The sequence below is a fragment of the Narcine bancroftii genome, chromosome 3 (assembly GCF_036971445.1).
Source record: "Narcine bancroftii isolate sNarBan1 chromosome 3, sNarBan1.hap1, whole genome shotgun sequence".
Taxonomy (NCBI): domain Eukaryota; kingdom Metazoa; phylum Chordata; class Chondrichthyes; order Torpediniformes; family Narcinidae; genus Narcine; species Narcine bancroftii.
In genome coordinates, this window is record NC_091471.1 from 6,217,367 (window position 1) to 6,243,322 (window position 25,956).

Here is a 25,956-nt window from a genome sequence, read left to right on the forward strand (position 1 = left end):
TTTTAACGCAGCTCAGGTGTTTGTGAGAGACTCACTTCCAGATGTCAACAGTCTAACAGGCAAATTAAACTCTAATCTCTCATCCCATTGATCGAAAGCAGATTGCAGCTGTGCATCACTCAAGAAAGACCGACCGCGACTTTCTCAGAGAAACCCGGGGATGGTCCAGAAATTCCAGCCGGCCACCCGGAAGCAGTGCAAGAAAAGAAACCAACTGCTGGAGGAACTCAGTGGGACTGGCAGAGAGATGGTTGGCGTTTCGGGAGACAGTCAAGCTTCAGAACCTGAGTCAGGGACTCAAGCCCAAAACATCGAGCATTCCTCTGCCTCCACAGATGCTGATTGTCCCACCAAGTTCCTCCAACAGTTTCTTTATTGCTCCAGATGCCAGCATTTAGCAGTGTCTTGCAACTCTGTCAGCAATACCATACCAGGGGTGTAGGTTCATGGGGTGTAGGTTCATTGGGTGTAAGTTGGGCAGCACAGACTCATGGGTCAAAATGTCCTGTTACTGTACTGTACTGTAACATGAACCATATCTAATATCAAATTTATTGTCTGAGTACACATACACGTACAACCCTGATTCTTTTTCCTGTGGGCAAGGCAGAATTACCACTTATTGGTAGTACAAAAAACTGTACTTAATGTACATATGTAAACAAATAGAAATGTAAACAAACTGACTGTTCAATACAGAGAGCGGAAAAAAAATCAATAAAGTGCAAAAGTAAAAATCCTTAATTGGTCCCTGATTGAGTTTGTTGTTGAGGAGTCTGACGGTGGGGAGGTAGCAGTTGCTGCTGGTGCGAGTCTTATGGCACCGATACCTCTTTCCTGATGGCAGCAGTGAGAACAGAGCGTGTGCTGGGTGGCGTGAATCCTTGATGATTGCTGCTGCTCTCCGACAGCACTTTTCCCCACAGATGTTCTCGACGGCGATGTCCTGGGCCATGTCCACCATGTTTTGCCGGGTTTTCTGCTTGGGGGTATTGGAGTCTCCATACCAGACAGTGATGCAGCCGGTCAACACACTTTCCATTGCTCAACTGTAGAAATTTGCCAGGGTTTCCGATGTTGTACAAAGCCTCCACAAACTTCTGAGAATGTATTCGAATTTGTAAAACTAGTCAATGCTTGAACACTCCTACCAACTGAATCTACGCAGTATAAAAAAATGCAGCAGACAACCGAGTCTGTGCAGGAACTAGTTCTCCTTACACAGCTCTCTTAAAGGTTTGATCAAGATATTGTGGAGAAAGATGAATTACCTCTTCTTCATCCTCTTCATCTTCAACGTCGAGGATCCCAGAATCTTGCTCCGACATCGGGCTGGTGTTGTCAACCTCCACATCAAGCCCAGAGCCACCATCTTTCTTCAGTTTCTTCCCAGTTCCCATCTTGTTCTGCTGAGAGACAACATTGTCCAGGTTCCTCTGCTGGTGTGCCTGGAAGAGTAGTAAATAAAAACAGGTTTATTACGAATCATCGTCATTGAAATTAGATGATGTCACAGGCTGATACTGTAAAGAAAAGGCCATTCAGCCTGACATCTCTGTACTGACCACGATGGCATTCTGGGGAGTCCCATTTGCCCACACCTGCTCTATTCCCTTCCAAACCATTCCTGTCCCAATTCCTTCTGAACATCATAATCGGGCCTGCTTCTACAGTTTCATCTGTCAGCTCGATTCATAAGACCATGAGATATAGGAGCAGAAGTACGCCATTTGGCACGTCGATCTGCTCAGCCATTCCATCATGAGCTGATCCATTCTCCCACTGAAACCTACTCCCTGGCTTTCTCCCCATAAACTTTGATTCTCTGACTATTCAGATACCTATCAAACTGTGCCTTAAATACACCCACTGACCTGGCCTCCACCTAGCTGCCCGTGGTACCTAATCCCAGAGGTTCAACGCTCTCTGGCTAAAAAAAATTCCTCTGCATCTCTGTTTTAAATGGGTGTCCTTCAATCCTCAAGTTGTGCTCTCTTCTCCTTGACTCCCCTACCGTGGGAAACAATTCTGCTGCATCTACTCTGTCTAGGCCTTTCAACATTTGAAATGCTTCTATGAGGTTCTCCCTCATTCTCCTGAACTCTAAGAAGAGCAGTCCAAAAAACGGCGAGCGCTCAGATGTGGACCGCCTGAGTGGAAAAAGTTGCCCCTTCAGATCCCTATGCAATCTCTCCTCTCGCCTTAAACCTGTATCTTCTCGTTCCAGAATTGTCTACCCTCGGTACCAAACTGTGAACCTTCACTTTATTCATAACCCTCATAATTTCATTTCTTTAAGGCCACCACTCCTACGTTCTAGAAATAAAGATCCAACCTCTCCCTATAATTCAAGCCGTCTAGCTCTGACAACAAATGCTTGTTATCACCATTTATACTCCCAACACTCACAGTAACATCTCATTTTTCGCTGTGTACAACATAGAACGTTACAGTGTAGTACAGTCTCAGTATAAGGGGGAGCTCATTTAGAATGAGATGAGAATACAATTATTTTCACATGCTGAATGATAAATCTTTGGAATTCCTTCCCCTAAGGGGCAGTTGTCACTGAGTTATCTCTGATCGATAGGTTTCTGGATATCAGGAGATATGGGGACAGGGTTGGAAACACCTTTGGAGAGTCATCAGCCATGATTCAGATTTCACATTTATTGTCAGAGTACATACACGGCATCACATATCAACCCTGAGATTCCTTTATCCTGTGGTCGAGGCAGAATTACCACTTATTGGCAGTGCAAAAAAAAATCGTACACAGCGTAAACATGTAAACAAATAATGAATATAAACAAACTGACTGTGCCGCACAGAGAAAAAAAAATCAATAAAGTGCAAAAGTCCTTAAATGAGCCCCTGATATTTTGTGAATTTTTTTTTCCCCAAAAATATACATCTTCTTCTTTGGCTTGGCTTCGCGGACGAAGATTTATGGAGGGGTAAAGTCCGCGTCGGCTGCAGGCTCGTTTGTGGCTGACAAGTCTGATGCGGGACAGGCAGTCATGGTTGCAGTGGTTGCAAGGGAAATTTGGTTGGTTGGGGTTGGGTGTTGGGTTTTTCCTCCTTTGTCTTTTGACAGTGAGGTGGGCTCCGCGGTCTTCTTCAAAGGAGGTTGCTGCCCGCCGAACTGTGAGGTGCCAAGATGCACAGATTGAGGCGAAATCAGCCCACTGGCGGTGGTCAATGTGGCAGGCACCAAGAGCTTTCTTTAGGCAGTCCTTGTATCTCTTCTTTGGTGCATCTCTGTCATGGTGGCCAGTGGAGAGCTCGCCATAGAACACGATCTTGGGAAGGCCATGGTCCTCCATTCTGGCGACGTGACCTACCCAGCGCAGTTGGATCTTCAGCAGCGTGGATCGATGCTGTCGGCCTCTGCCATCTCGAGTACTTCGATGTTGTAAATATCCAAAATGTTAATTTTTTTCCTCACAAACACAACAAAGAAAAACAAAAACAGGCCCTCCCTCCCTCCCCTTCCATACAGGCCTTCCCTCCCTCCCTCCCCTTCCATACAGGCCTTCCTTCCCTCCCTCCCCTTCCATACAGGCCTTCCCTCCCTCCCTCCCCTTCCATACAGGCCTTCCCTCCCTCCCTCCCCTTCCATACATACAGGTCCGTTCCCTGTCAGAGCTTTCATAGATTTTAAATACAGAGAGTCCAGTTGGGGAAACTATGTTTTTGTATATATAGTAGTTACTTTTATACCCTTTCTTTGTTCCTTTTAATTATTGTATCTGGGCCCCTATGTCCCAGACCTTTACAAAAGTGTAACATTTATTCTTTAAGTTAAATGTGACTTTTTTTCCATAGGTTTACAGCTGTTCATTTCTGTAGTCCATCGTGCTATGAGTAGAAGGGAGTCAGACTCCAAGTGATCGCGACACATTTTTTTTCGCTACCCCCAGTGCTATTTTTATAAATGAAATTTGATATTTGGTCAATTTGTCGCTTATTTCCATGAAATTACCTGGTCGAAGTAGCTCCGAGTCGCCCATAAACACCACTCCTGATATCCTGATTGAATTTTCTGCGATTTCTTGCCAAAATGGCCTCACTTCCACGCACAGCCATGTGGCATATGGAAAAGTTCCTGTCTCAGTCCCTCATCTGGAACACATCTCTGAAATTTTGCCTTTTGATCTGTGTAACTTTTGTGGGGTAAGATATAATTGGTGTAAGAAAAATTATCTGGAACCAGTCCATACCTTGCGTTTATAACTGATGTCATGCTGTCCTTGCACCAATTTGACCAGCTTCTTTCTGAAATCACCACACCCAAGTCCAACTCCCATCTTTCCCTTGACCTCTGAAACCTTGGTTTTTGCACTTTCGCTCTGGAGTTCACAGTACATTTTTGTTATATACTTGGGTGTATTCCCCATCCAGACGGTTTGTTCAGTTTCACTAATTTCAGGTGGGGTCAATGTTGGTCCCTATCTTTCTCTTAAGAACGATCTAAGCTGGAGAAGGTCCCATTGGCCACTCCGTATTTGTGTTTTAATTGTTCAAAGGACATGAGAATTCCTTCCATGTAACAGTCCTTAATATATCTTATACCTTTGTCATACCACAAATTTAATATTCTATTGCCCATGTCCAAAGGCAATAACACATTTCACACAATTATGCTTTTATTGATATCCCTACCTTTTTTCCTACACATTCATTAATTTCTTGCCACATTCTAATCATATGTATGGGAAATCTGTCTTTCTCTTCAGTGATTTGAAACTTCATTTACAAAGAAAGTCCTTTGCTTCCCCTTCCTTCATTGAGTACATTCCCATTTGAACCAAAGACGGGGGCAGGGGGGGGGATTGTCTTCAGTGAAGAAGGCAGTGAGAAATCTAGCCTGAGCAGCTGGGTAATATTTTTTGAAATCTGGAAGTCCTCCCAGCCCACAGTCCCATGTCAGTTTATCTAATGCAATTCTTGGTACAAATGAGTCCCTGATTGAGTTTGTCATTGAGGAGTCAGATGGCAGATGGTGGAGGGGGAGCAGCTGTTCCTGAACCTGGTGGTACGAACCACATGGCAGCTATGCCTCTTTCCTGATGGCAGCAGAGAGAACAGAGCGTGTGCTGGGTGGTGAGGGTCTTTGATGATTGCGGCTGCTCTCCAACGGCAGCGTTCCCTGTAGATGTTCTCGATGGTGGGAAGAGTTTTGCACTAATTCATTTTTAAATGTAAATGAATGCAATATTTGCACTGCAACGCTGCCACAAAACATGAATTTCGTGACATGTTCTTGACAATAAAATATGATTCTGATGTAAACTTGAAACAATTGTGTCTTCTCAAACACTTGAGACAAGTCCTGCATGAGCAACAAAGATTTGGATCATGTCATCCAAACAGATAGATTTTCAGGCACAGTTTCATGTTATCCTTTATTTGAGGTAAATGTTGCAGTCATGGTGGACCACCGTTATAAAATATAGAACAAGGATTACCAATTCTTTCAGCAGGCCACTGGAGGTTGAAGGGAGGGGTGTAGAAGGAGAACAATCCAGCAAAGATTAAAGGACCTGGGGATATGTGGTTCGTGCCCCTGAGGTAAAAGATCAGCCAGGATCTTCTGACCAAACCTTTATTTAAATTTAGGACAGCATGGTTAGTCCTCAATGCAAGCGATCGGGATTTAGGTTAAAATCCCGCGTTGTTTGTTCATTTTCCCTGTGTCTGCGTGAGATTCCCCAGGGGCTTCAGTTTTCTCTCATCATTCAAAATGTACTGATGGTTGTAGGTTAATTGGGTGCAATTGGGTGGCATGAAACTCACGGCTGAAATGGCCTGTTACAGTGCTGCATGTCTAAGTCTGCATATCAGGCATGAAGAACCCAGTGGCCCACCTGTTGTAACCGTGGCCAGAAATGTTATATGAGGAACCAATCTCCCACTCTTGGCTACCCAGAGTAATGAAACAAGAGCCACAGAGGTTTCCCAGAACACTGTGCTCTTTGCTACAATTCTTCAGACATAGACGATTTACACAAAATGGCATAAACTATTTATAATATTTACACAAAGCTTGTGACTTCAAGTCACAAGGCAATCTCGTAAGTCCTGGTGTCTGTGGGTCACTCAGATTAGGACTCCCTTGCACCACCCCTGCTTTTCTTATGCTCTAAGGTGAAAACAGAAGTGGTGCCATGAGCAACATCCCAATATTCACAAGAATGGCCCTATCAGGGACATGTCCATATTTACAGATGGAGCCCTGGTGTGATTACTTTCCAACATTCACCCTATTGTGCCGGCTTCCTAGCAATTCGGATATCAAGAGCCAGGTGTTGAGGAGATGCAATTGAATATGGGGCCTGACTTTCAGGTTCATCACGGAACAGCACGCTGTTTAAACTCAAAGGTTACGGGGTCACTGGAGACAGCGGCGAGATCCAATTAAAGCCACTCATTGCTATTGTTTTAACAATGGCAGCAGATTTCAGATTTATTGTCAGGAGCACAGACATGACATCATATACAACCCTGAGAGTCTTTAATCCTGCTGGCGCAGCAGAATCACCATTAATTAGTCGTGCAAAAAAATAAACTCTACACAGAGTAAAACATGCAAATAAACAAAAGAACTGTAAACAGACAACAAATGTAAGCAAACTGACTGTGCAATACGGAGAGATGAAAGAATATCAATAAAGTGCAGAATCCTTAAATGAGTCCCTGATGGAGTTTGTCGTTGAGGAGTCTGATGATGGAGGGATAGCAGTTGTTCCTGAACCTGGTGGTGCAAGTCTTGTGGCCCCTACACCTCTTTCCTGATGGCGTGAGAAGAGAGCGAGTGCTGGGTGGTGTGGATCCTTGATGATTGCAGCGTTCTCTGTAGATGTTCTTGATGGTGGGGTGGGTTTTGCCTGTGAATGTCCTGGGCTGTGTCCACTACTTTTTGGAGGGCATTACAATCAGAGTTTCATGGTGCCTGCCACATTGACCATTGCCAGTGGGCTGATATCGCCTCAAACCGTGCATCTTGGCGCCTCACAGTTTGGCGGGCAGCAACCTCCTTTGAAGAAGACCGCAGAGCCCACCTCACTGACAAAAGACAAAGGAGGAAAAACCCAACACCCAACCCCAACCCACCAATTTTCCCTTGCAATCGCTGCTACTGTGTCTGCCTGACCCGCATCGGACTTGTCAGCCACAAACGAGCCTGCAGCTGACGTGGACATTACCCCTCCATAAATCTTCGTCCGAGAAGCCAAGCCAAAGAAGAAGAAAGACAATCAGAGTTATTGGTGCAGCCGGTCAGCACACTTCCCACCACACATCTCTAGAAATTTGCTTCAGTTTCTGGTGTCACACCAAAACCAAACCTCCGCAAACTCCTGCTGATGTGCTTTCTTCACGATGCCATTAGCATGTTTGGCCCAGGAAAGATATTCCTCGATAGTGACTCCCAAGAACTTATGCTCACCCTCTCCACCTCTGTGTGGGTTTTCTCTCAGGGGGGAGCTCTGGTTTCCTCCCACCATTCGAAAAACATACCGGGGGTGGGGGGGGGGGGGTTGTAGGTCAATTGGGTGCAGTTGGGCGGCATGGGCTTGGGGGCCGAAATGGCCTGTTACTGTGCTGTGGGTCTAAATTTTTTTTTTAATGCTTACAGTCCTCTTTCTCCCTCTTTCCTTTCAACTTCAACGCACAAACAGTGGGTCCACACATATGCAGGAAGAAAACACCGGAGTCTCCGACACACAAATACGGGAAGGACACAAAGGTTTGTTTGAGTTAATAAGGGTCTGTGCCAGAGTGCATGAATCCAGATTTTGAAATAAAGAGTTTAAAGTACCAAAAACAGTTATGAAAGAGCGTTCACAACAATACGCCACACAACACTTCCACAAAAACAATGGCAGTGAGCCAGACTACCCTTCCAGAAACTACAATGACCTCTTGTCCCTCAATCAGACAAGTGCAGAAATATCTGTGAGAAGTGCAAAGTCAACATGTTAACATTGTTTTTCCCTTTCTCCTGAACTGAAATGCAAACCACAAGGACGATAAGAGCTGTATGATTTTTCTGCCTTTGCTACTGTTATCTCCCACCCCACTTCCCCGCAGATCAGATCTAACAACAAAAACTCCCTGTAAGTGGATGGGAACGTGACAGATTGACTTGCCCTTTGTTTGACTCCAGCACCTCGGTCAGAAGTGCATGAACTGAGTTGAGGTAATGCAGCCTTGAACTAAGTCAGTCTGCTTTGTGCCAATAAAAGCAATTTGCAAACATTAGCTTGATAAAGGATTAACGATAATCTGAAATATTATAGAGATGCTGGTTTTTAAAAAGTTCAAGCCAGGCAAGGAAACTGATTTATAAATACCAAATAAAATTTTTAAAAAACAAAATCTTGGTACATCCAGCCAGCCAAAGTAGATGACCCGGGGGGAAATGTGAAGCACAAAAGACTGCAGATGGTGAAGTTGTAGTAAAAACTCACACAAATGTTGGAGGTTCTCAGCCGGTCTCGCAGCGCCCAGCGGAGGTAAAGATATATGACCGATGTTTCGGGCCTGAGCCATTCTTCAAGGTATATGTGCAAATGGTCTATAAGAAAATACACTGGTCTATTTTCACTCACAGCCTGAGGAAGGGCTCAAGCCTAGGACGTCAGCAATATAGCTTTGGAACCAGAGAACAATACAGCAGAAAAACAGGAGCCCTTCTAGTATGTGCCAAACTAGTAATCTACCTAGTCCCACTGACCTCTACCCAGTCCATAGGCCTCCATACCCCTATAATCCTTGTACCTATCCAAATTCTTCTTAAAAATTAACATTAAGCCCTCATTTCACCACTTCAACTGGAAGATCATTCCACACTCCCATCGCTCTGTGTGAAGAAGTTCCCCCTTATGCTCCTTCTAAACTTTTTCCCCCTTCACCCTTAACCCAAGTCCTCTGGTTTGTATCTCACCTACCCCCACTTCAACTGGCAGATCATTCCACACTCCCATCGCTCTGTGTGAAGAAGTTCCCCCTTATGCTCCTTCTAAACTTTTTCCCCCTTCACCCTTAACCCAAGTCCTCTGGTTTGTATCTCACCTACCCCCACTTCAACTGGCAGATCATTCCACACTCCCATCGCTCTGTGTGAAGAAGTTCCCCCTTATGCTCCTTCTAAACTTTTTCCCCCTTCACCCTTAACCCAAGTCCTCTGGTTTGTATCTCACCTACCCCCAGTGGAAAAAGCCTCTCAACATTTACTCTGTCTACCCCCCTCAAATTTTTAAATACCTCAATCAAATCTCCCTTCATTCCTCTACGCTCCAGGGAGTAAAGTCCTAACCTGTTTAACCTTTCCCTGTAACTCAGTTCCTGAAGTCCGGGCGACATCCTAGTAAATCTTCTCTGCGCTCTTTCTACCTTATTGATATCTTTCCTGTAGTTAGGTGACCAAAACTGCACACAATACTGCATATTGGGCCTCACCAATGTCTTGTACAATTTTTCTATAACATCCCAACTCCTGTACTCAATACTTTGATTTATGAAGGCCAAAATGCCAAAAGTTCTTTGTCCACCTGTGATGCCGCTCACTTTCAGGGAATTATATATCTGTTTTCAGGGAATTATGCACCTGTTTCATGAATGAAATATCTTTGCCTCCTTATGCTGTGAGAACGGCTGAGTTCCTCCAGCATTTCAGTGTTTTTACTTTTGAACCAGGAGAAATTATGAGCTCGCTTCACTGGCAATCCCGCCCCCATCTTCTTTGGTCACCACACAATCAGCAGATGTGCTGGATGGAAAGAGGGTAGAATCATAAAATGATACAGAACAGAACCTCCGGGAATGAGCCAATTCTTTGAAGGAGTTATCCAACTGGACCCTCTCCTCAGCTCCTTCTCCATAGCCCCGCGATTTCTTTTCCCCTCTTGAGAACTTATTCAGATAGCTGAAAACAATTAGAAAATCTGTTTCCCTTTCGGGCAGCAGGACAAAAAAAATCTAGTCCTTTTGCTTCTGGACGATTTGCCACGTCGAGAGGTCTTGTAAACGGATACCGTTTAAGGCACTGGGATCTCAGAAACTTTTAAACCCAAACTTGAGACCACTCTGAGGATTCCTGAAATATTGATCTACACTGGTATCAAGGACACAGAAAGAGGCAGTGTCTTAAGAAAGCAACCTGTATCCTCAAGACCCCTCACCACCCAGGCCACGATCTCTTCACTCTGCTCCCACTGGGGAAAAGGTACAGGCGCCTGAAGATGAGGACTCAGTGGCCCAAAGACAGCTTCTTCCCTTCTGCCATCAGATTCCTGAATGATCAAGGAACCAAAGTCACTGCCTTATTTTGACTTATCATGAACTAATCTTGTTTATTTTGTAAGGTGGTTTATAGAAAGGTTTGCACGTGCGAAGCAGCTGCGAAACAATGAATTTTGTGACTTCTTCATGACAGTAAATTCTGATTCTGATTCCTTGAGCAGACAGTGAATTGCTGGAGTAACTCAGCAGGTCAGACATCATCAATCATCAATCAGCATTTTGGGTCAGGACCCTTTCTATCAAGATAAAGATAACAGGTGAAATTACATATATAAGAGGGGAAAAAGCTGGGGGGGGCGGGGAGGATGCTACTGTTTATTTAATAATATTTATTTAATTTTTTACAGTATATATCCTGCATATAAACTGCTTGCCAATATGTGCACCTACTGTATATACTCAAGTTGAGACTTTTGAACCAATTTTTCAGGTCAAATTTGGAGAGCTCGACTTTTACATGGGTCATATTTTTGACAGCTGTGAGTACCCGCGCCGTTCAAAGTTTTGGGAGATCGGATGGCCGGGACTGGGTGGTAAGTCCGCAGAATGGGTGATAAGACTGCAGTCGGGGTGTCAGGAGTTTGGATGGGCAGGCGGTGGTGGGGCGCGGTGGGGGGGGGGGGGGAAGATCTGCAGTCGGGGCGTCGGGAGCTTAGATGGCTTGGATCGGGTGGTAAGACCGTGGTCAGGGCATCGGGAGCTCCGGTAGTCAGGGGTCCGCGGACAGGGCGTCGGGTTCTCAGATGGGCAGGGGGTCAGGAGCTATGATGGACAGGCGGTCGGGACAAAAAATATGGGGGTGGTGGGTGAATGAATTCTACACAGATCATCCCCATAACATGCAATTTCTGGTTCAAAAATGGGGGTCAACTATTACATGAGTATATTTAGTATGAGTATGTATCTTTGCCTGTGTTTACACAGAGGACTGAAGAAACACTGTTTTGTCCAGTTGTACTAATACAATTGAATGATAATAATAATAAGCTTGAACTTGAACAGAGGTGATATGGGACAGAGGGGTAGGAGTTCCTTCTATCTTGTACTCTAAGCCCCTCCACCATCTTTGTTCCCCCTTTAGATCTCAGTCTTGATAAAAGTGTCCAGACCAGAAACATTTCTGCCCACGGATGCAGCCCAACCTGCTGACTCCCTCCCGCAACGCTTTCTCTGTGCAGGATGGTGGCATCTGCAGCTTTTGTGTTTCTCTACACTGGTATTCGGGAGGCATTGCCAGGATTAAGAGAGTGGACGGAATCATGACCACTGCTGTTGTGTCAGAACCCGGCAGAGCCCCTCGCTTTCTCAGCTGCACCCACGCTGGAAATCTACCTCCAGTACCGGCCCTATCGAGTGATGCTGTACTCAAACGATGGGGCATATCCAGCGATGAAGAGGCAGCGGTTCACAGTGGAGGATGTGGTTACGGGGCTGGCCTGGGCGGCTGAGGTGTGGCGCTCAGCTTCTAATTCTGAACTGTGAGGAAACAGACATACTCCACATGTGGACAGCCTTTCCCAGTTCCAGATTGAGTGCAGGAGTAGGGACATCGTGCTGCAGCTGTAGTAGATGTTGGAGAGATCACACTTGAAATATCATTAAAGTGGAAAGAGTGCAGAAAAGAATGTTACCTGGACAGGGTTGGGGGGGGGGGGGGGTGCTTGAGCATAGAAGATGGGGCTGTCATTTCCCTGTCCCATTCCCTTGCTGACAGGTCTGCCCATGGTCTCATGCACTGCCAGACTGAGAACACCCTCAAATTGGAGGGACAACACCTCATCTTTCGTCTGGGCACCCTCCAATAGAATGGCATTAACATCACTTCTCCAGCTTCTGTTCAACCCCCCCCCCACTTCTTAATCCTGCCACCTTTCCCCCAACTCTCTCTCTTTCTTTCTCTCTCTCTCTCTCTCTCTCTCTCTCTCCCCCCTTTCCCTTGCTCAAAACATTCATTATGTATTTTTGCTACATCAAGTACACTTTGACCAGCTGAGTTTCTCCAGTGTTGTATTTTTCCCTTTTCCCTGTCTCCTTCCACAGAGCCAAAATCAGTTCTCACCTTTCCTCTTGTCATATCCAATTTACACCTTTTGTTGGTCTGGGCTCCTCTCCCTTGCCAGTCTACAGTCTTTTTTCGGGCACCTTCCTGCTCATTGCTCATACCTTGAAGAAGGACTCAGGCCCAAAACTGACATTTCAGGTCTGAGCCCTGCAAGTAGTCTTTTTCCACTGATGTTAAGTGAGGTACAAACCAGAAGATATGGATCAAGGGTGAAATGGGAGAAGTTTTGGGGGAAATATGTGGAGGATCTTCTTCACAAAGAGAGGGGTGGGAGTGTGGAACGAGCTGCCAGCTCAAGTCATGAATGCGAGCTCAATTTTAACATTTATGAAAAATTTGGACAGCGTTATGATCCGGGTGTAGGTCAGTGGGGCCAGGCAGAATAATAGTTTGGCACAGAATAGAAGGGCCAAAGGGTCTGTTTTGAGCTGTAATGTTTTACGATTTTAAGTCAAGTTTATTGTCAACTGATTGTACAAATTCAACCCGACAAAATTGAGTTCTCCAGTCCTCGATGCAAAACACACAGACACACAACCAGACATTACACACATACAGACAAGCAATACACAGGCAAGACAAGTATTTAATCTCAGCAAATAAATAAATAAATATTGGTTCAGAATCTCAGATGGTCTCTATCCTATAATCTGTCCCATCACTACACACTGCATTTGAACCCATCGTCTCCCCTTTTCTCTTTGTCTGGGAGCACTGCTTCACCAAACCCAGAGATTTCTCTCTGGTTGCAAGCCTAACTGTATTCACCAGCCGTTGAACTTGCACAGCCAAACAAGCACAGTGAAGGACACATGCAACAAGAGGTGTAAGGGACCGTTAATCTGTTTACACGGATACTATCATGGATACCAGCAATGGACATCCCTCGCACAGTGAAGCCCTGAGTACCAAGCACAGAACCGTTCCCTTGAGCCTGCCCAACATTAGCCATCACGGGCAGTCTCTCCACAAAACGCCAGGGTCAATTCATGGCTGCAGAAATACCAGCAGAAGGCAGGGAGTTTGTTCCAAACAGCATGCACTCTGAGCTGATATCTTTGTAACACACAGTGGGGGAGCTATGCCCTGTGATATGAGGACTAAGGGGCTATAATAAACTAGTGAAGACAGCACTTCATATCGACACTCCCAGGAACCTAGAAGCCAAGACACTTAAAGTCAAGGCAGAGAAAGTGACTGGAAGGTTAGTTACAAAAAGGTTTCAAGAAATATCTCGAGGTTGAAGTAAAGAGGTGTAGAGGATAAGGAGGGAATTCCAGGCTATGGAGCCTTAGGATTTTGCAAGTAAATGCTAGGGCCCTGGAGAGTGTTGCAGAACACACAGATTGAGGGATACAAGTACACTGCTCCCTGAAAGTGGTGTTGCAGGTGGGCAGGATGGTAAATGCAATTGGTGCGCTTGCCTTCGTCGGCCAGGCACTGAGTAGAGGAGCCGCACTTCATTCATGTCAGAGCCGCACAAGGTGTTGGCAAAACGGTGTGAAACATGGATGTCTGCGGCTACTGCGCATGTAGTGAAAAAAGAAATGCTGGAGGAACTCAGCCAGACTTTTCAGTGTCTAGAGGAGACAAAAATATTGCCGATGTTTCGGGCCCAATAAGCCAGCAGCAGAAAGTCTCAGAATTCAGACAATAGTGGTGGAATCCAGACCAACAAAAGGTGTTAATTAGATATGATAAGGGACAAGGTAAGAATTTACCTTGTCTGTGTGGAATGGAGAGAGAGATAGGGAAAGGCTCCAGGAGAAAAGGGGAGGGGGGGGGGGGTTATTGAAAGCCTGGTGTCGATATTAATGCCATCTGGTTGGAGGATGCCCAGTCGGAAGATGGGGTGTTGTCCTCCAATCGGCGGGTGGTCTCAGTCTGGCAGTTCGTGAGTCCACGGACAGACATGTCAGCAAGGGAATGGGATGGAGAATTGAAATGGGTGGCCACTGGGAGATCCACGCTATGGCGGCGGACAGAGCCGAGGTGCTCAACAAAGCGATCTCCCAGTTCACGTCCAGTCTCTCCGACGTACAGGAGACCAACAACAGAAGCACCAGGCGACGCTTGAAGAGTGGTGAGTTGTCGTGCTTAGACAGCAATGTATTAAGCAGGAAATGGTGTTTTGCTCTTGGATTTCAAAATCATGGAATTGCAGGACCAGGATCTTGAAAATTCAGCAACCGTGTCGGGTGTTCAAGCTCAGAGGAAGAAAGGTAAGCAGTCAGTTTGTAACAAGGCGAAGGAACGGACACAGAGCCATTGGGAACAGCTGATGCAAGTAAGTTCAAACGCAAAGTCAATCTTTTGTTATAATCGATGAGAATAAATAGCTGCCTTCAGCAGAGAATTTCCTTAGTAATGGTCTTTTCTGGACTTGTATAAAATGGAGAAAAATAAAGCTAATTCAAAATGGATCTGCTCCTTGTTAGCATTCTTAAGACTTGCCTTTCCAAATCCACAACATTTTGAATATAACAAATGTTGGCTTGGCCTCAAACCAGATCCCTGAACCAATAACACAGAGAACAAGAATTCAAAACTCACTGTTTGAGAATTAGAACTAATTTTAACATCTGGGAATAAATAGGACACCTCTGCAAAAGTGACCACAAAGTTGTCGGAACTAAAACGCCTTTGCCCGTTGTCTTTAATCTGTTACACTGAGGATCAAAAAATCCAGGTACAGGAAATTCAAGATTTAAAAAAAAAACCCAGAAAATGCAAGCAATGTTCAGCAGGTCAGATAGCATGCAGGGGGAGAGAAACCGAGTACACATTTCAGGTCTTCAACCGGGCACACAGTACGGTTGAGTCTTGGCCGCCTGTTCAAATATAGCCTCAAATAGCCATTATTTTCACCCACACCCTACAAGTATCTAGTCAAAGAATTTTGCAGCCACAAAGAGGCCCTTTGGTTCAACTTGTCCATGCTGACCAAATTGTCTACTTAAGTTGGTCATCTTACCTGCAGTTGGCCCATCTCCCTCCTAATCATTCCTATTTGTATACAACTGGGTCTAGAGCCATGATTCTCAACCTTCCCTTCCCACTCACATCCCACCTTAAGCAATCCCTCACTAATCACAGAGCACCAGTGGCCTAGGGATTACTTAAGGTGGGATGTGGGTGGAAAGTAAAAGGTTGAGAACCACTGCTATAAACCTAACACACCTTATACACCTCCACCACTTCCTCTGGTAGCTCGTTCCACATTCTTTCTGTGGAAAACATGTCCCTCAGGTCCTTTTTAACTCTTTCCACTCTCACCTTAAATTATTGTCCTATCATTTTAGACTCCACAGCCCAGAGAAAGAGACTATGACAGTTTAGTAGTGAGAGGGTGCCATAGGAGTCAGTGCTGGCACGCAAATGTTCACAGTATACATTAATGATCTGGAATAGGGGACAGAGCGTAGTGCATCTAAGTTTGGTGATGACATTAAAGTGCGTGGAGAAGAAAACTGTTCAGAGGATACGGAGAGTTTGCAAGTAGGTTAAGTGAGTGGGCAAGGGTCTGGCAGATGGAATACAATGTTGGTAAATGTGAGGTTATCCACTTTGGAAAGAACCCTGGAAGATCAGATTATTTTTTAAATGACAAGTAATTGCAGCACGTTGACGTGCAGAAGGACTTGGGAATGCTTGTACATGAATCGCACCACACGTTCTGACCCTTGCCTGGTTTTTACTATCCCCTCTGACCTTCCCCTCTCGGAGGCAGAGTGCTCTATCCTCAGCAGAGGTCTCACCTTCGTCCCCACCTCTGCAAGTTGCCTCAATGCTGAATGAACTCTTCTTCTGTCGCCTCCACCTCCAGGCTCACTAGTTCGGCCACAGCTCTCCAATACCCCTCCAAGATCCTTCCTCCCGCTTCAAGACCTCTTCCTCCTCCTGGTCACCTCCTTCTGGCCAGCTGCCCATTCTGGACCTTTTTACCTCCAAGTGCTGCCGGGACGTCAACTGTCTCAACTTCACCACCTCTCCTACTCCAACCTCACCTCCTCAGAATGCTCCTCCCTCCACTCTCTCCACAACAACCCTAACCTCACTATCAAACCCACAGAAAAGGGTGGTGCTATTGACCCTTACCTTGCTGAGGCCAGTCGACAGCTCTCAGACACCTCCTCCTATCAACCCCTCCCACAGGACCCCACCATCACCCATCAAGCCACCGTTTCCAACACCATCTCTCACCTCATTGACTCTGGCATTTCTCCCCCAAGGCAACCAACCACACTGTCTCCCATCCACACAATGCCCGTTTCTACCTTTTACCCAAGATACATAAACCTAATCATCCGGGCAGACCCATTGTCTCTGCTTGCTCTTGCCCCACAGAACTAATTTTATCCTAACATGACTATCTTTTCTCCCTTAGTTCAATCCCTCCCCAACTACATCCGCAACACCTCACACACCTTCCACCTCCTGCAAGACTTCAGATTCCCTGAACCAGACCGCCTGGATGTCCAATCCCTTTACACCTCCATTCCCCACACAGAAGGCCTTAAAGCACTTTGCTTTTTCCTGGACCTCAGACCTGAGCAGTCACCTTACACCACCACCCTTCTCCGCCTGGCAGAACTTGTCTTCACCCTTAACAATTTTTCCTTTAACTCATCCCACTACGTCCAGATTAAAGGAGTAGCCATGGGTACCCACATGGGTCCCAGCTACGCCTGTCTGTTTTTGGGTTTTGTAGACCCCTACAACTCTTTCTCTGGTACATCAACGATTACATCAAGACAGCCTCATGAACCACAATGAGCTCATCAATTTCACGGCCAATTTCCACCCTGACCTCAAACTCACCTGGTCCATCTCTGATCACACTCTCCCCTTTTCTGGATCTCTCTGTCTCCATCTCACTGACATTTATTACAAACCCTTTAACTCCCACAATTACCTGGACTACACATCCTCACACCCTGTCCCCTGCAAGGATTCCATCCCCTTCTCTCAAGTTCTCTGTCTCCACCGCATCTGCTCCCAAGGTGAGGTCTTCAAGTCCAGAGCCTCTGCAATGTCTTCCTTCTTCCACAAACATGGCTTCCCCTCCACCACTATTAACTCAGCCCTCAACCACATCTCCTCCATTCCCCGCGTATCTGCCCTAGTCCTTCCCCCCCCCGCCCCTAGAAACAATAAACACAGAATTCCCCTCATCCTCACCTACCACTCCACCAGCCTCCGCATCCAACACATTATCCGCCGGAATTTCCGGCACTTACTTGAGGACCCCACCACCTGACGCATTTTTCCTTCTCCTCCCCCCTCAGCCTTCCATAGGGACTCCCTTGTACACTCTTCCCTCCTCACAAATCACCCCCACACCCCCCCCCGGCACTTTCTACTGTGGTCGTAGGAGGTGCAATACCTGCACCCACACTTAATCCCTCACCACGGTCTGAGGTTCCAAACAGACCTGTATCTCCAAAGAACTCATTTACTGCATCCGCTGCACCCTCTGTAGCCTTCTCTATATCGGAGAGGCCTGTCGTAGATTAGCAGATTGCTTCGCCCGGCATTTCCTCTCCATCTGCAACAAAAGGGACCTCCCCGTGGCCAACCATTTCAATTCGGAGTCACATTCTCAAGCTCATGTGTCTGTCCATGGCCTTTCACCACCCTGATCACCCGCAGATTGGAGGAACAATACCTAATTTTTCATCTGGGCACCCTCCAACCCCAGGGCATAAACAATGAGTTCACTGTATTCCACTAATCAGATTGCCTTCCCCCCTCCCTCACCCCCTTTAACTAGCTATTCTAGTTCCTACTTCCTTTCTCTCTCCACCTAGCCTAGACTTGTCCCCCCACTCCTGCTGTGTTCCCCCACCCTCCATCTCTCTCATGCTCCCCCACTCCTTGATGAAGGGCTCAAGTGTTGGTGACGTATCTTCACCTTTGCTACATAAAGGCACTGTTTGACCTGCTGAGTTTCTCCAGCATTCACAATCACAAGTGGTTGGTTTGCAGGGGCAGCAGGCTATCAAGAAAGCAAATGGAATACTAGCCTTCATTGCAAGAGGGATTGAATTTAGTAGCAAAGAGGTTATGCTGCAACTGTACAGTTCTGGTCTCCTTACTTGAGGAAGGATGTACTGCCTTTGGAGGCAGTGCAGAAGAGGTTCACCAGGTTGATTGTTCCACAGCAGACACAATGTCACTGTCTCTCCACTTAGCTCTGTTCGTTTGAAAGCATCAATTCACAAATAAGATGTTTTTTACAGACTACAGCTCAGCCTCCAATACCATTATTCCCTCTGCGTTGGGCAAGAAGCTACTAACTCTGGGCCTCTGTACCCCACTCTGCAAGTGGATCCTTGATTTCCTTATTGGAAGACCACTGTCCGTACGAATTAGAAATAATGTCTCCTCTTCACTGACTATCAACACAAGCGCACCCCAAGGATGCGTGCTTAGCCCACTGCTCTACTCACTATACACCCATGACTGTGTTGTCGGGCACAATTCCAATATCTACAAGTTTGCTGATGTCACCACGATTGTCAGCAGATCACGGACATCAACGAGGAAGCGTACAGGAGGGAGATCGATCAGCTCATCGAATGGTGTCACACCAACAACCTTGCAGTCAACATTAGCAAAAGCAAGGAGATGATTGTGGACTTCAGGAGAGAGTCAGGAGAACACAGCCCAGTCCTCATCGAGGGGTCCGCAGTGGAGAGGGTCAAGAACTTCAAATTCCTGGGTGTCAACATCTCTGAGGATCTGTCCTAGAGCCTCCATGTCGATGCAATCATGAAGGTTTGCCAGCTGCTATACCTCCTGATGTAGAGTCCTTTGTTTTGTTCTCTGCACTTTTCTTGGAGCTGTCTGAGGGCAAAGACCATGTCAGTGGTTCCTCTGTTTGCGCGAAAGCCGCACTGTGATTCTGGGAGAATATTCTCGGCGACACTAGGTATTATTCTATTTAGTAGAATCCTAGCGAAGATTTTGCCTGCAATGGAGAGCAACGTAATTCCCCTGTAGTTTGAGCAGTCTGATTTCTCGCCATTGTTTTTGTACAGGGTGACCTCACCAAAGACTTCGACACCGTGAGCAGGAAAGGGCTTTGGCAAATACTAGAGCGCATCGGATGTCCCCCAAAGTTCCTCAACATGATTATCCAACTGCACGAAAACCAACAAGGTCGGGTCAGATACAGCAATGAGCTCTCTGAACCCTTCTCCATTAACAATGGCGTGAAGCAAGGCTGTGTTCTCGCACCAACCCTCTTTTCAATCTTCTTCAGCATGATGCTGAACCAAGCCATGAAAGACCCCAACAATGAAGACGCTGTTTACATCCGGTACCGCACGGATGGCAGTCTCTTCAATCTGAGGCGCCTGCAAGCTCACACCAAGACACAAGAGAAACTTGTCCGTGAACTACTCTTTGCAGACGATGCCGCTTTAGTTGCCCATTCAGAGCCAGCTCTTCAGCGCTTGACGTCCTGCTTTGCGGAAACTGCCAAAATGTTTGGCCTGGAAGTCAGCCTGAAGAAAACTGAGGTCCTCCATCAGCCAGCTCCCCACCATGACTAACAGCCCCCCCACATCTCCATCGGGCACACAAAACTCAAAACAGTCAACCAGTTTACCTATCTCGGCTGCACCATTTCATCAGATGCAAGGATCGACAACGAGATAGACAACAGACTCGCCAAGGCAAATAGCGCCTTTGGAAGACTCCACAAAAGAGTCTGGAAAAACAACCAACTGAAAAACCTCACAAAGATAAGCGTATACAGAGCCGTTGTCATACCCACACTCCTGTTCGGCTCCAAATCATGGGTCCTCTACTGGCATCAGCTACAGCTCCTAGAACGCTTCCACCAGCGTTGTCTCCGCTCCATCCTCAACATCCATTGGAGCGCTTACACCCCTAACGTCGAAGTACTCGAGATGGCAGAGGTCGACAGCATCGAGTCCACGCTGCTGAAGATCCAGCTGCGCTGGATGGGTCACGTCTCCAGAATGGAGGACCATCGCCTTCCCAAGATCGTGTTATATGGCGAGCTCTCCACTGGCCACCGTGACAGAGGTGCACCAAAGAAAAGGTACAAGGACTGCCTAAAGAAATCTCTTGGTGCCTGCCACATTGACCACCGCCAGTGGGCTGATAACGCCTCAAACCGTGCATCTTGGCACCTCACAGTTTGGCGGGCAGCAACCTCCTTTGAAGAAGACCGCAGAGCCCACCTCACTGACAAAAGGCAAAGGAGGAAAAACCCAACACCCAACCCCAACCAACCAATTTTCCCTTGCAACCGCTGCAATCGTGTCTGCCTGTCCCGCATCGGACTTGTCAGCCACAAACGAGCCTGCAGCTGACGTGGACTTTTTACCCCCTCCATAAATCTTCGTCCGCGAAGCCAAGCCAAAGAAGAAAAAAGAAAGAATACCTCCTGAGGAGTTTGAGGAGATCTGGGAATAGTGCGTCACCGGATATTCATAAAAGCTTCTATAGGTGAACCGTAGAGAGCATTCTAGCTAGCTGCATCACTGTCTGATACTGAGATGTCAACTGTCAGGACAAGAATAAACTCCAGAGGGTTGTTAACTGCGACATCACAGGCACAGACTTCACTCCATCGAGGACGTCTACAAGATGCGGTGTCTTACGAAGCTGCCTCCATCCTCAGGGACCCTCACCACCCAGATCATGCCCTCTTTACACTGTTACCATTGGTGAAAGGGTACAGGAGCCTAAAGACGAGCCCTCAGTTGCACAACTGCCATCAAATTCCTGAATGATCAATGAACCAAAGGTGCTACTTTTCATGCACTATTTTTATTTATTTTGTACAGAGGTTTATATGAATACAGCGTCTCTACTTCCTCAGGAGATTGTGGAGGTTTGGTATGACTTCAGAAACGCTGGCAAATTTCCACAGATGTGTGGTGGTAAAGTGTGCTGACCGGCTGCATCAAGGTCTGGTACGGAAACAACAATACCCCTGAATGTAAAGACTGCCAAAAGGTACTGGACATAACCCAGGTAAAACCCTCCACACTCATGAATACATCTACAGGGGAGGCTGCCGTCGGAGAGCAGCAACAATCATCAGGGATCCACACCACCCAGTACCCGCTCTGTTCTCGCTGCTGCCATCAGGAAAGAGGTCTCGGTACCACAAGACTCACACCACCAGGTTCAGAAACAGCTGCTCCCCCTCCACCATCAGACTCCTCAACAACAAACTCAATCAGAGACTCATTTAAGGACTCCTACTTGTGCACTTTATTGATTTTCTTTGTTCTCTCTGTACTGCACAGTCAGTTTGTTGACATTTGTTATCTGTTTACAGTTCTTTAATTGTTTACATGCTTAAACTGTGTAATTTATTTTTTGTTCTACCTGCTCCTGCAAGTAAAAGGTATCTCAGGGCTGTATGTGACATAGCATGACAATAAATTCTGATTCTGATTGATTCTAGAGATGAGGGGTTTAACCTATGAGGGGACTGAGGCTGTTCTCGCAGGGATTTAGAAGAATGAGAGGGGTTCTTATAGAAACATATAAAATTATGAAAGGCATAGATAAGATAGAGGTAGGTAAGTTGTTCCCATTGGTGGAGGAGACCAGAACTAGGGGACATAGCCTGAAGATTCAGGGGAGTAGATTTAGGACGGAGATAAAGAGGAACTGCTTATCCCAGAAGGTGGTGAATCTGTGGAATTCGCTGCCCATTGAAGCAGTCGAGGCCACCTCAGTACAGGTACGCAATCCTTTATCCAGAACCCTTGGCGGATAGTGTGTCCCGAATTTCGGATTTTTCCAGATTTCGGAAAGCCAGATTTAAGCCCACCCGAATTGGGCTGCCGTATCCACCCCCACCCCCATCCAGTCGCGCTGCCGGTCTCCCCCCCTTCGCCAGCCCGACTCGTGCTGCCGGTCCCCCCTGCTCGCCCGCCTGAGTCGCGTTGCCGGTCTCTCCCCTGCTCGCCCGCCTGAGTCGCGCTGCCGGTCTCTCGCCCGCCCGACTCTCCCCACTTGCCGGATTTTGAAGCTTTCCGGACTTTAGATGTCCAGATAAAGGATTGTGTACCTGTGAATATATTTAAGACAAGGTTGGATGGTTTTTACAATGTAAGGGAATGAAAGGATATGGGGAAAAGACAGATAGGTGGAGATGAGCCTATCATCAGATCAGCCATGGCAGAAAAGGTTTGACGGGCCAGATGGCCAACTCCTGCTCCTATTTCTTATGTTCATCTTATTTATGTCCCTCATGATTTTCTGTACCTCCATAAGGTCGCCTCAGTCTCCCACACTCCAGGGAAAACAGTCCCAACCTACCCAGCATCTACTTAGAACTCAAGCCCTTTAGTCCTGCGAACATCCTTGTGAATCTTTTCTGCACCTTTTCTTGCTCGATAACATCTTTCAAAGAGATGGGTAACCAGAGCGGCACCTAATACTCAAATTATGGTCTTATCAACATCTTGTACAATTGTCATAAGACATCGCAACTCCTGTACTCTGCCCAAGGAGACCTATAACCACCCTGAACTGAACTGAACTGTTTATTGTTACGTGTACTATGACACCAAGCTCCGTTCTGCATGCTATCCATGCAGGTCAACCCTCTCAGACTAGCAAGGGATAATCAATGACTGGAAGCCTTGTGAGGCCAATGTTGAGAATGCAAAAATAATTACCCAGCAAAGTCTGTCAGCCAATATTTATTGAAACGCTTCAGAACGCCCAATACCAGTAACCTAAGGTGAAATCTTCAGATCAAGAAATGAGAATCAGAATCAGATTTGTCATGAACATGTGTCACAAAATATTGTTCATTACAGGTGCAAAAATTGCTATAAATTACAGTTCCATAAATACCATATTTATAAATTGTAGCGGGGCTATGGTGGCCCTACAACTCCAAGGAGGCATCGAAACGGCCATGCGGAAGATTTTCCCGAGATTACTCCTCTATAATTTTCTGCCTCCACTGCAAAAAACAGTAATTCTCATCACATTTGTGCTAAGGGCCCTCCTATCCATGCAAAAGTATGCTGCTTGCCGCCAGAGAAACTGCGTTTAGCTAAGGTCAAGTTTGCCAAGATGGAGGAACTAGGCATAATTCATAGGTCCGACAGGCCCTGGACATCTCCATTACATATGGTCCCAAAATGCAATGGAGGTTGGCAACCTTGTGGAGATGACAGGCGGCTTAACGACGCCACCATTCCGGATCGTTATCCGATGCCTCCTATTCAGGATTTCTTGGCTAATTTGCATAGCGCGAAGATCTTCTCCAAAATAGACTTGGTGTGTGGCTATCACAAAGTACCGGTAGAGCCGGAAGACATTCCAAAAACAGCAATAATGACCCTGTTTGGGTTCTTCGAATTTTTAAGAATGCCATTTGGATGAAAGAATGCTACTCAATCATTTCAACGGGTGATGGGACGTTTTAGGACGTGGTATGACCAATGTCTTCATTCACCTCAACAACATTTTCGTGGCCAGTAGGACCAAGGAGGACCTCCAGGCTTCATCTACCAAGCTTGTGTACGGCGCACCGTTGGTGGTCCCAGGGGAGTTCATTCCCTACCATTCCTTACTGCAATGATGATCCTACAGGACCTTTGACCAGGTGGAGGGAGACCGTAGGAAAATTAACCTCTATACCACCATCTTCGCATGGAGAACACTCTTCCTTCATGCCCGAAGACCTCAAAAACTGCGAGTATGTCTTCGTCTGTAGGGCAACACGTGGTCAACCTTTCCAGACGCCTTACAAAGGACCTTATAAGATCCTCAGACAAATCAGATCAACCTGCATTTTGGACAAAGCCACAGTCTTTCACTATTGACAGGTTTAAACCAGCTTATGTGAACAAGTCTTCCCCACTGCAGCAGCCTACAGTCCGTCGCAGAGGTCGACCACCTAAAAGACAGACAAACCTTTCTGCTCGTTCTGGGGGGTGGGGCCGTGTAGCGGCGCTATGGCAGCACTACAACTCCCAGGAGGCATCGAACCGGCCATGTGACATCAGTGCGTGATGTCGTCAACACGTGTCCAGCGCGTCATTCAGGCTTTTAAAAGGTTGATTCACTGAAGAAATGCCTTATGTGGTTATTTCATCGTGTCCACTGCAATTTCAGTGGCCACAAATAAATAATTACTGCATGAAGAACAAAAAGTGAGGTAGTGTCTATAGATTCATTGCCCATTCACAAATTTGATGGCAGAGGAGAAGAGTCGGTCTTTGTAACATTGGGTGTGTGTCTTCAGGTTCCTGTACCTCCTTCCTGTTGGCAGCAGTGAGAAGACAGCAAGGCTTGGGTGGAAGGGGTCCTTGAAAACAGAGGCTGCTTTCTTGAGGTACCATCTCTTGTAGACGTCCTTGATGGAGTGATGCCCATGATGGGTAAGTTCAAAACTCTCTAGATTTTTCCTGTCCTATGCATGGCACCTCCATAGCAGACAGTGATGCAACTGGTCAGAATGCTCTCCACCATACACCTGTAGATATTTGAAAGAGTCTTTGCCGGATGTGATGATCCCAGGACACATCTTCAGAGATGTTGACATCCAGGAAATTGAAGTTATTAACCCTTTCCACTGCTGACCCCTCAATGAGGTCTGGTTAATGTTCTCCTGGTTTCCCCGGCCGTAAGCCCACAATCAATTCCTTGGCTTTTCTAACATTCAGTGCACGGTTGTTGTTTTGATACCACTCGACTAGATGATCTATCTCAATCCTGTACGCTTCCTGAGACAGATACACAATGTGTGAGGGAAAAGCCTGTGGACCACTTTGGCTGCAATGTATTTCTAATGCAGATTCCCCATGTTTCCCAATCCACTGGGCACTCTAACATAAGCGAGCCCAGCTGGCTCAAGTGCATCAGGCTAATTATCCACCAGAATCAGACTATCTTCAGTTAACTAACACCCCACTTCTTCCTCTTAAGGGGCTGTCAAGCACCCATACACAATGAACGATATATATATATATATATGTCTCATCCAGGGTGGGAACCTCATCCAGCTCTAGCCTTAGGGGCTGTTGAGGGAGCTGGAGCAGGGCGGAATCTTGGACTGAGCGGTTGGCACTGAAAAGAGATTGGAAGTGTTCTGACCATCGGTTGAGGATGGAGATCTTGTCGCTGAGGAGGACTTTGCCGTCTGAGCTGCGCAGCGGGCTTTGGACTTGGGGTGAGGGGCCGTACACAGCCTTTAGAGCCTCGTAGAAACCCCTGAAGTCGCCAATGTCCGCGCTGAGCTGGGTTCGTTTGGCGAGGCTAGTCCACCACTCATTTTGGATCTCCCGGAGTTTGCACTGAAGATGGCTGCATGCGTGACGGAAGGCTTGTTTCTTCTCTGGACAGGACGGCTTTGTAAGGTGAGCCTGGTGGGCAGCTCGCTTCTTTGCCAGCAGCTCCTGGATTTCCTGGCTGTTTTCATCAAACCAGTCCTTGTTTTTCCTGGAGGAGAAGCCCAGTACCTCTTCAGTGGATTGCAGTATGGTAGTCTTCAACTGATCCCAGAGGGTTTCAGGGGACGGGTCCGTGAGGCGGGTTGCATCGTCGAGCTTTGCTTTGAGGTTTGCCTG

The 25,956-nt window shown here is 46.6% G+C and overlaps 1 protein-coding gene across 7 annotated transcripts in view; it reads right to left on the reverse strand.

Moving 5' to 3' along the window:
• Positions 1 to 25,956, reverse strand: part of exoc6b (exocyst complex component 6B) — an 866,329-nt gene that overhangs the window by 551,607 nt on the left and 288,766 nt on the right. For all 7 annotated transcript variants that reach the window (XR_011353246.1, XM_069923433.1, XM_069923435.1 and 4 more), the window contains exon 7: positions 1,272 to 1,448. Coding sequence is in view for 6 of the 7 variants with exons in the window: in XM_069923433.1 (XP_069779534.1) it covers positions 1,272 to 1,448 (177 nt within the window). In the remaining variant the exon portion in view is untranslated. The remainder of the gene's footprint in view (positions 1 to 1,271; positions 1,449 to 25,956) is intronic.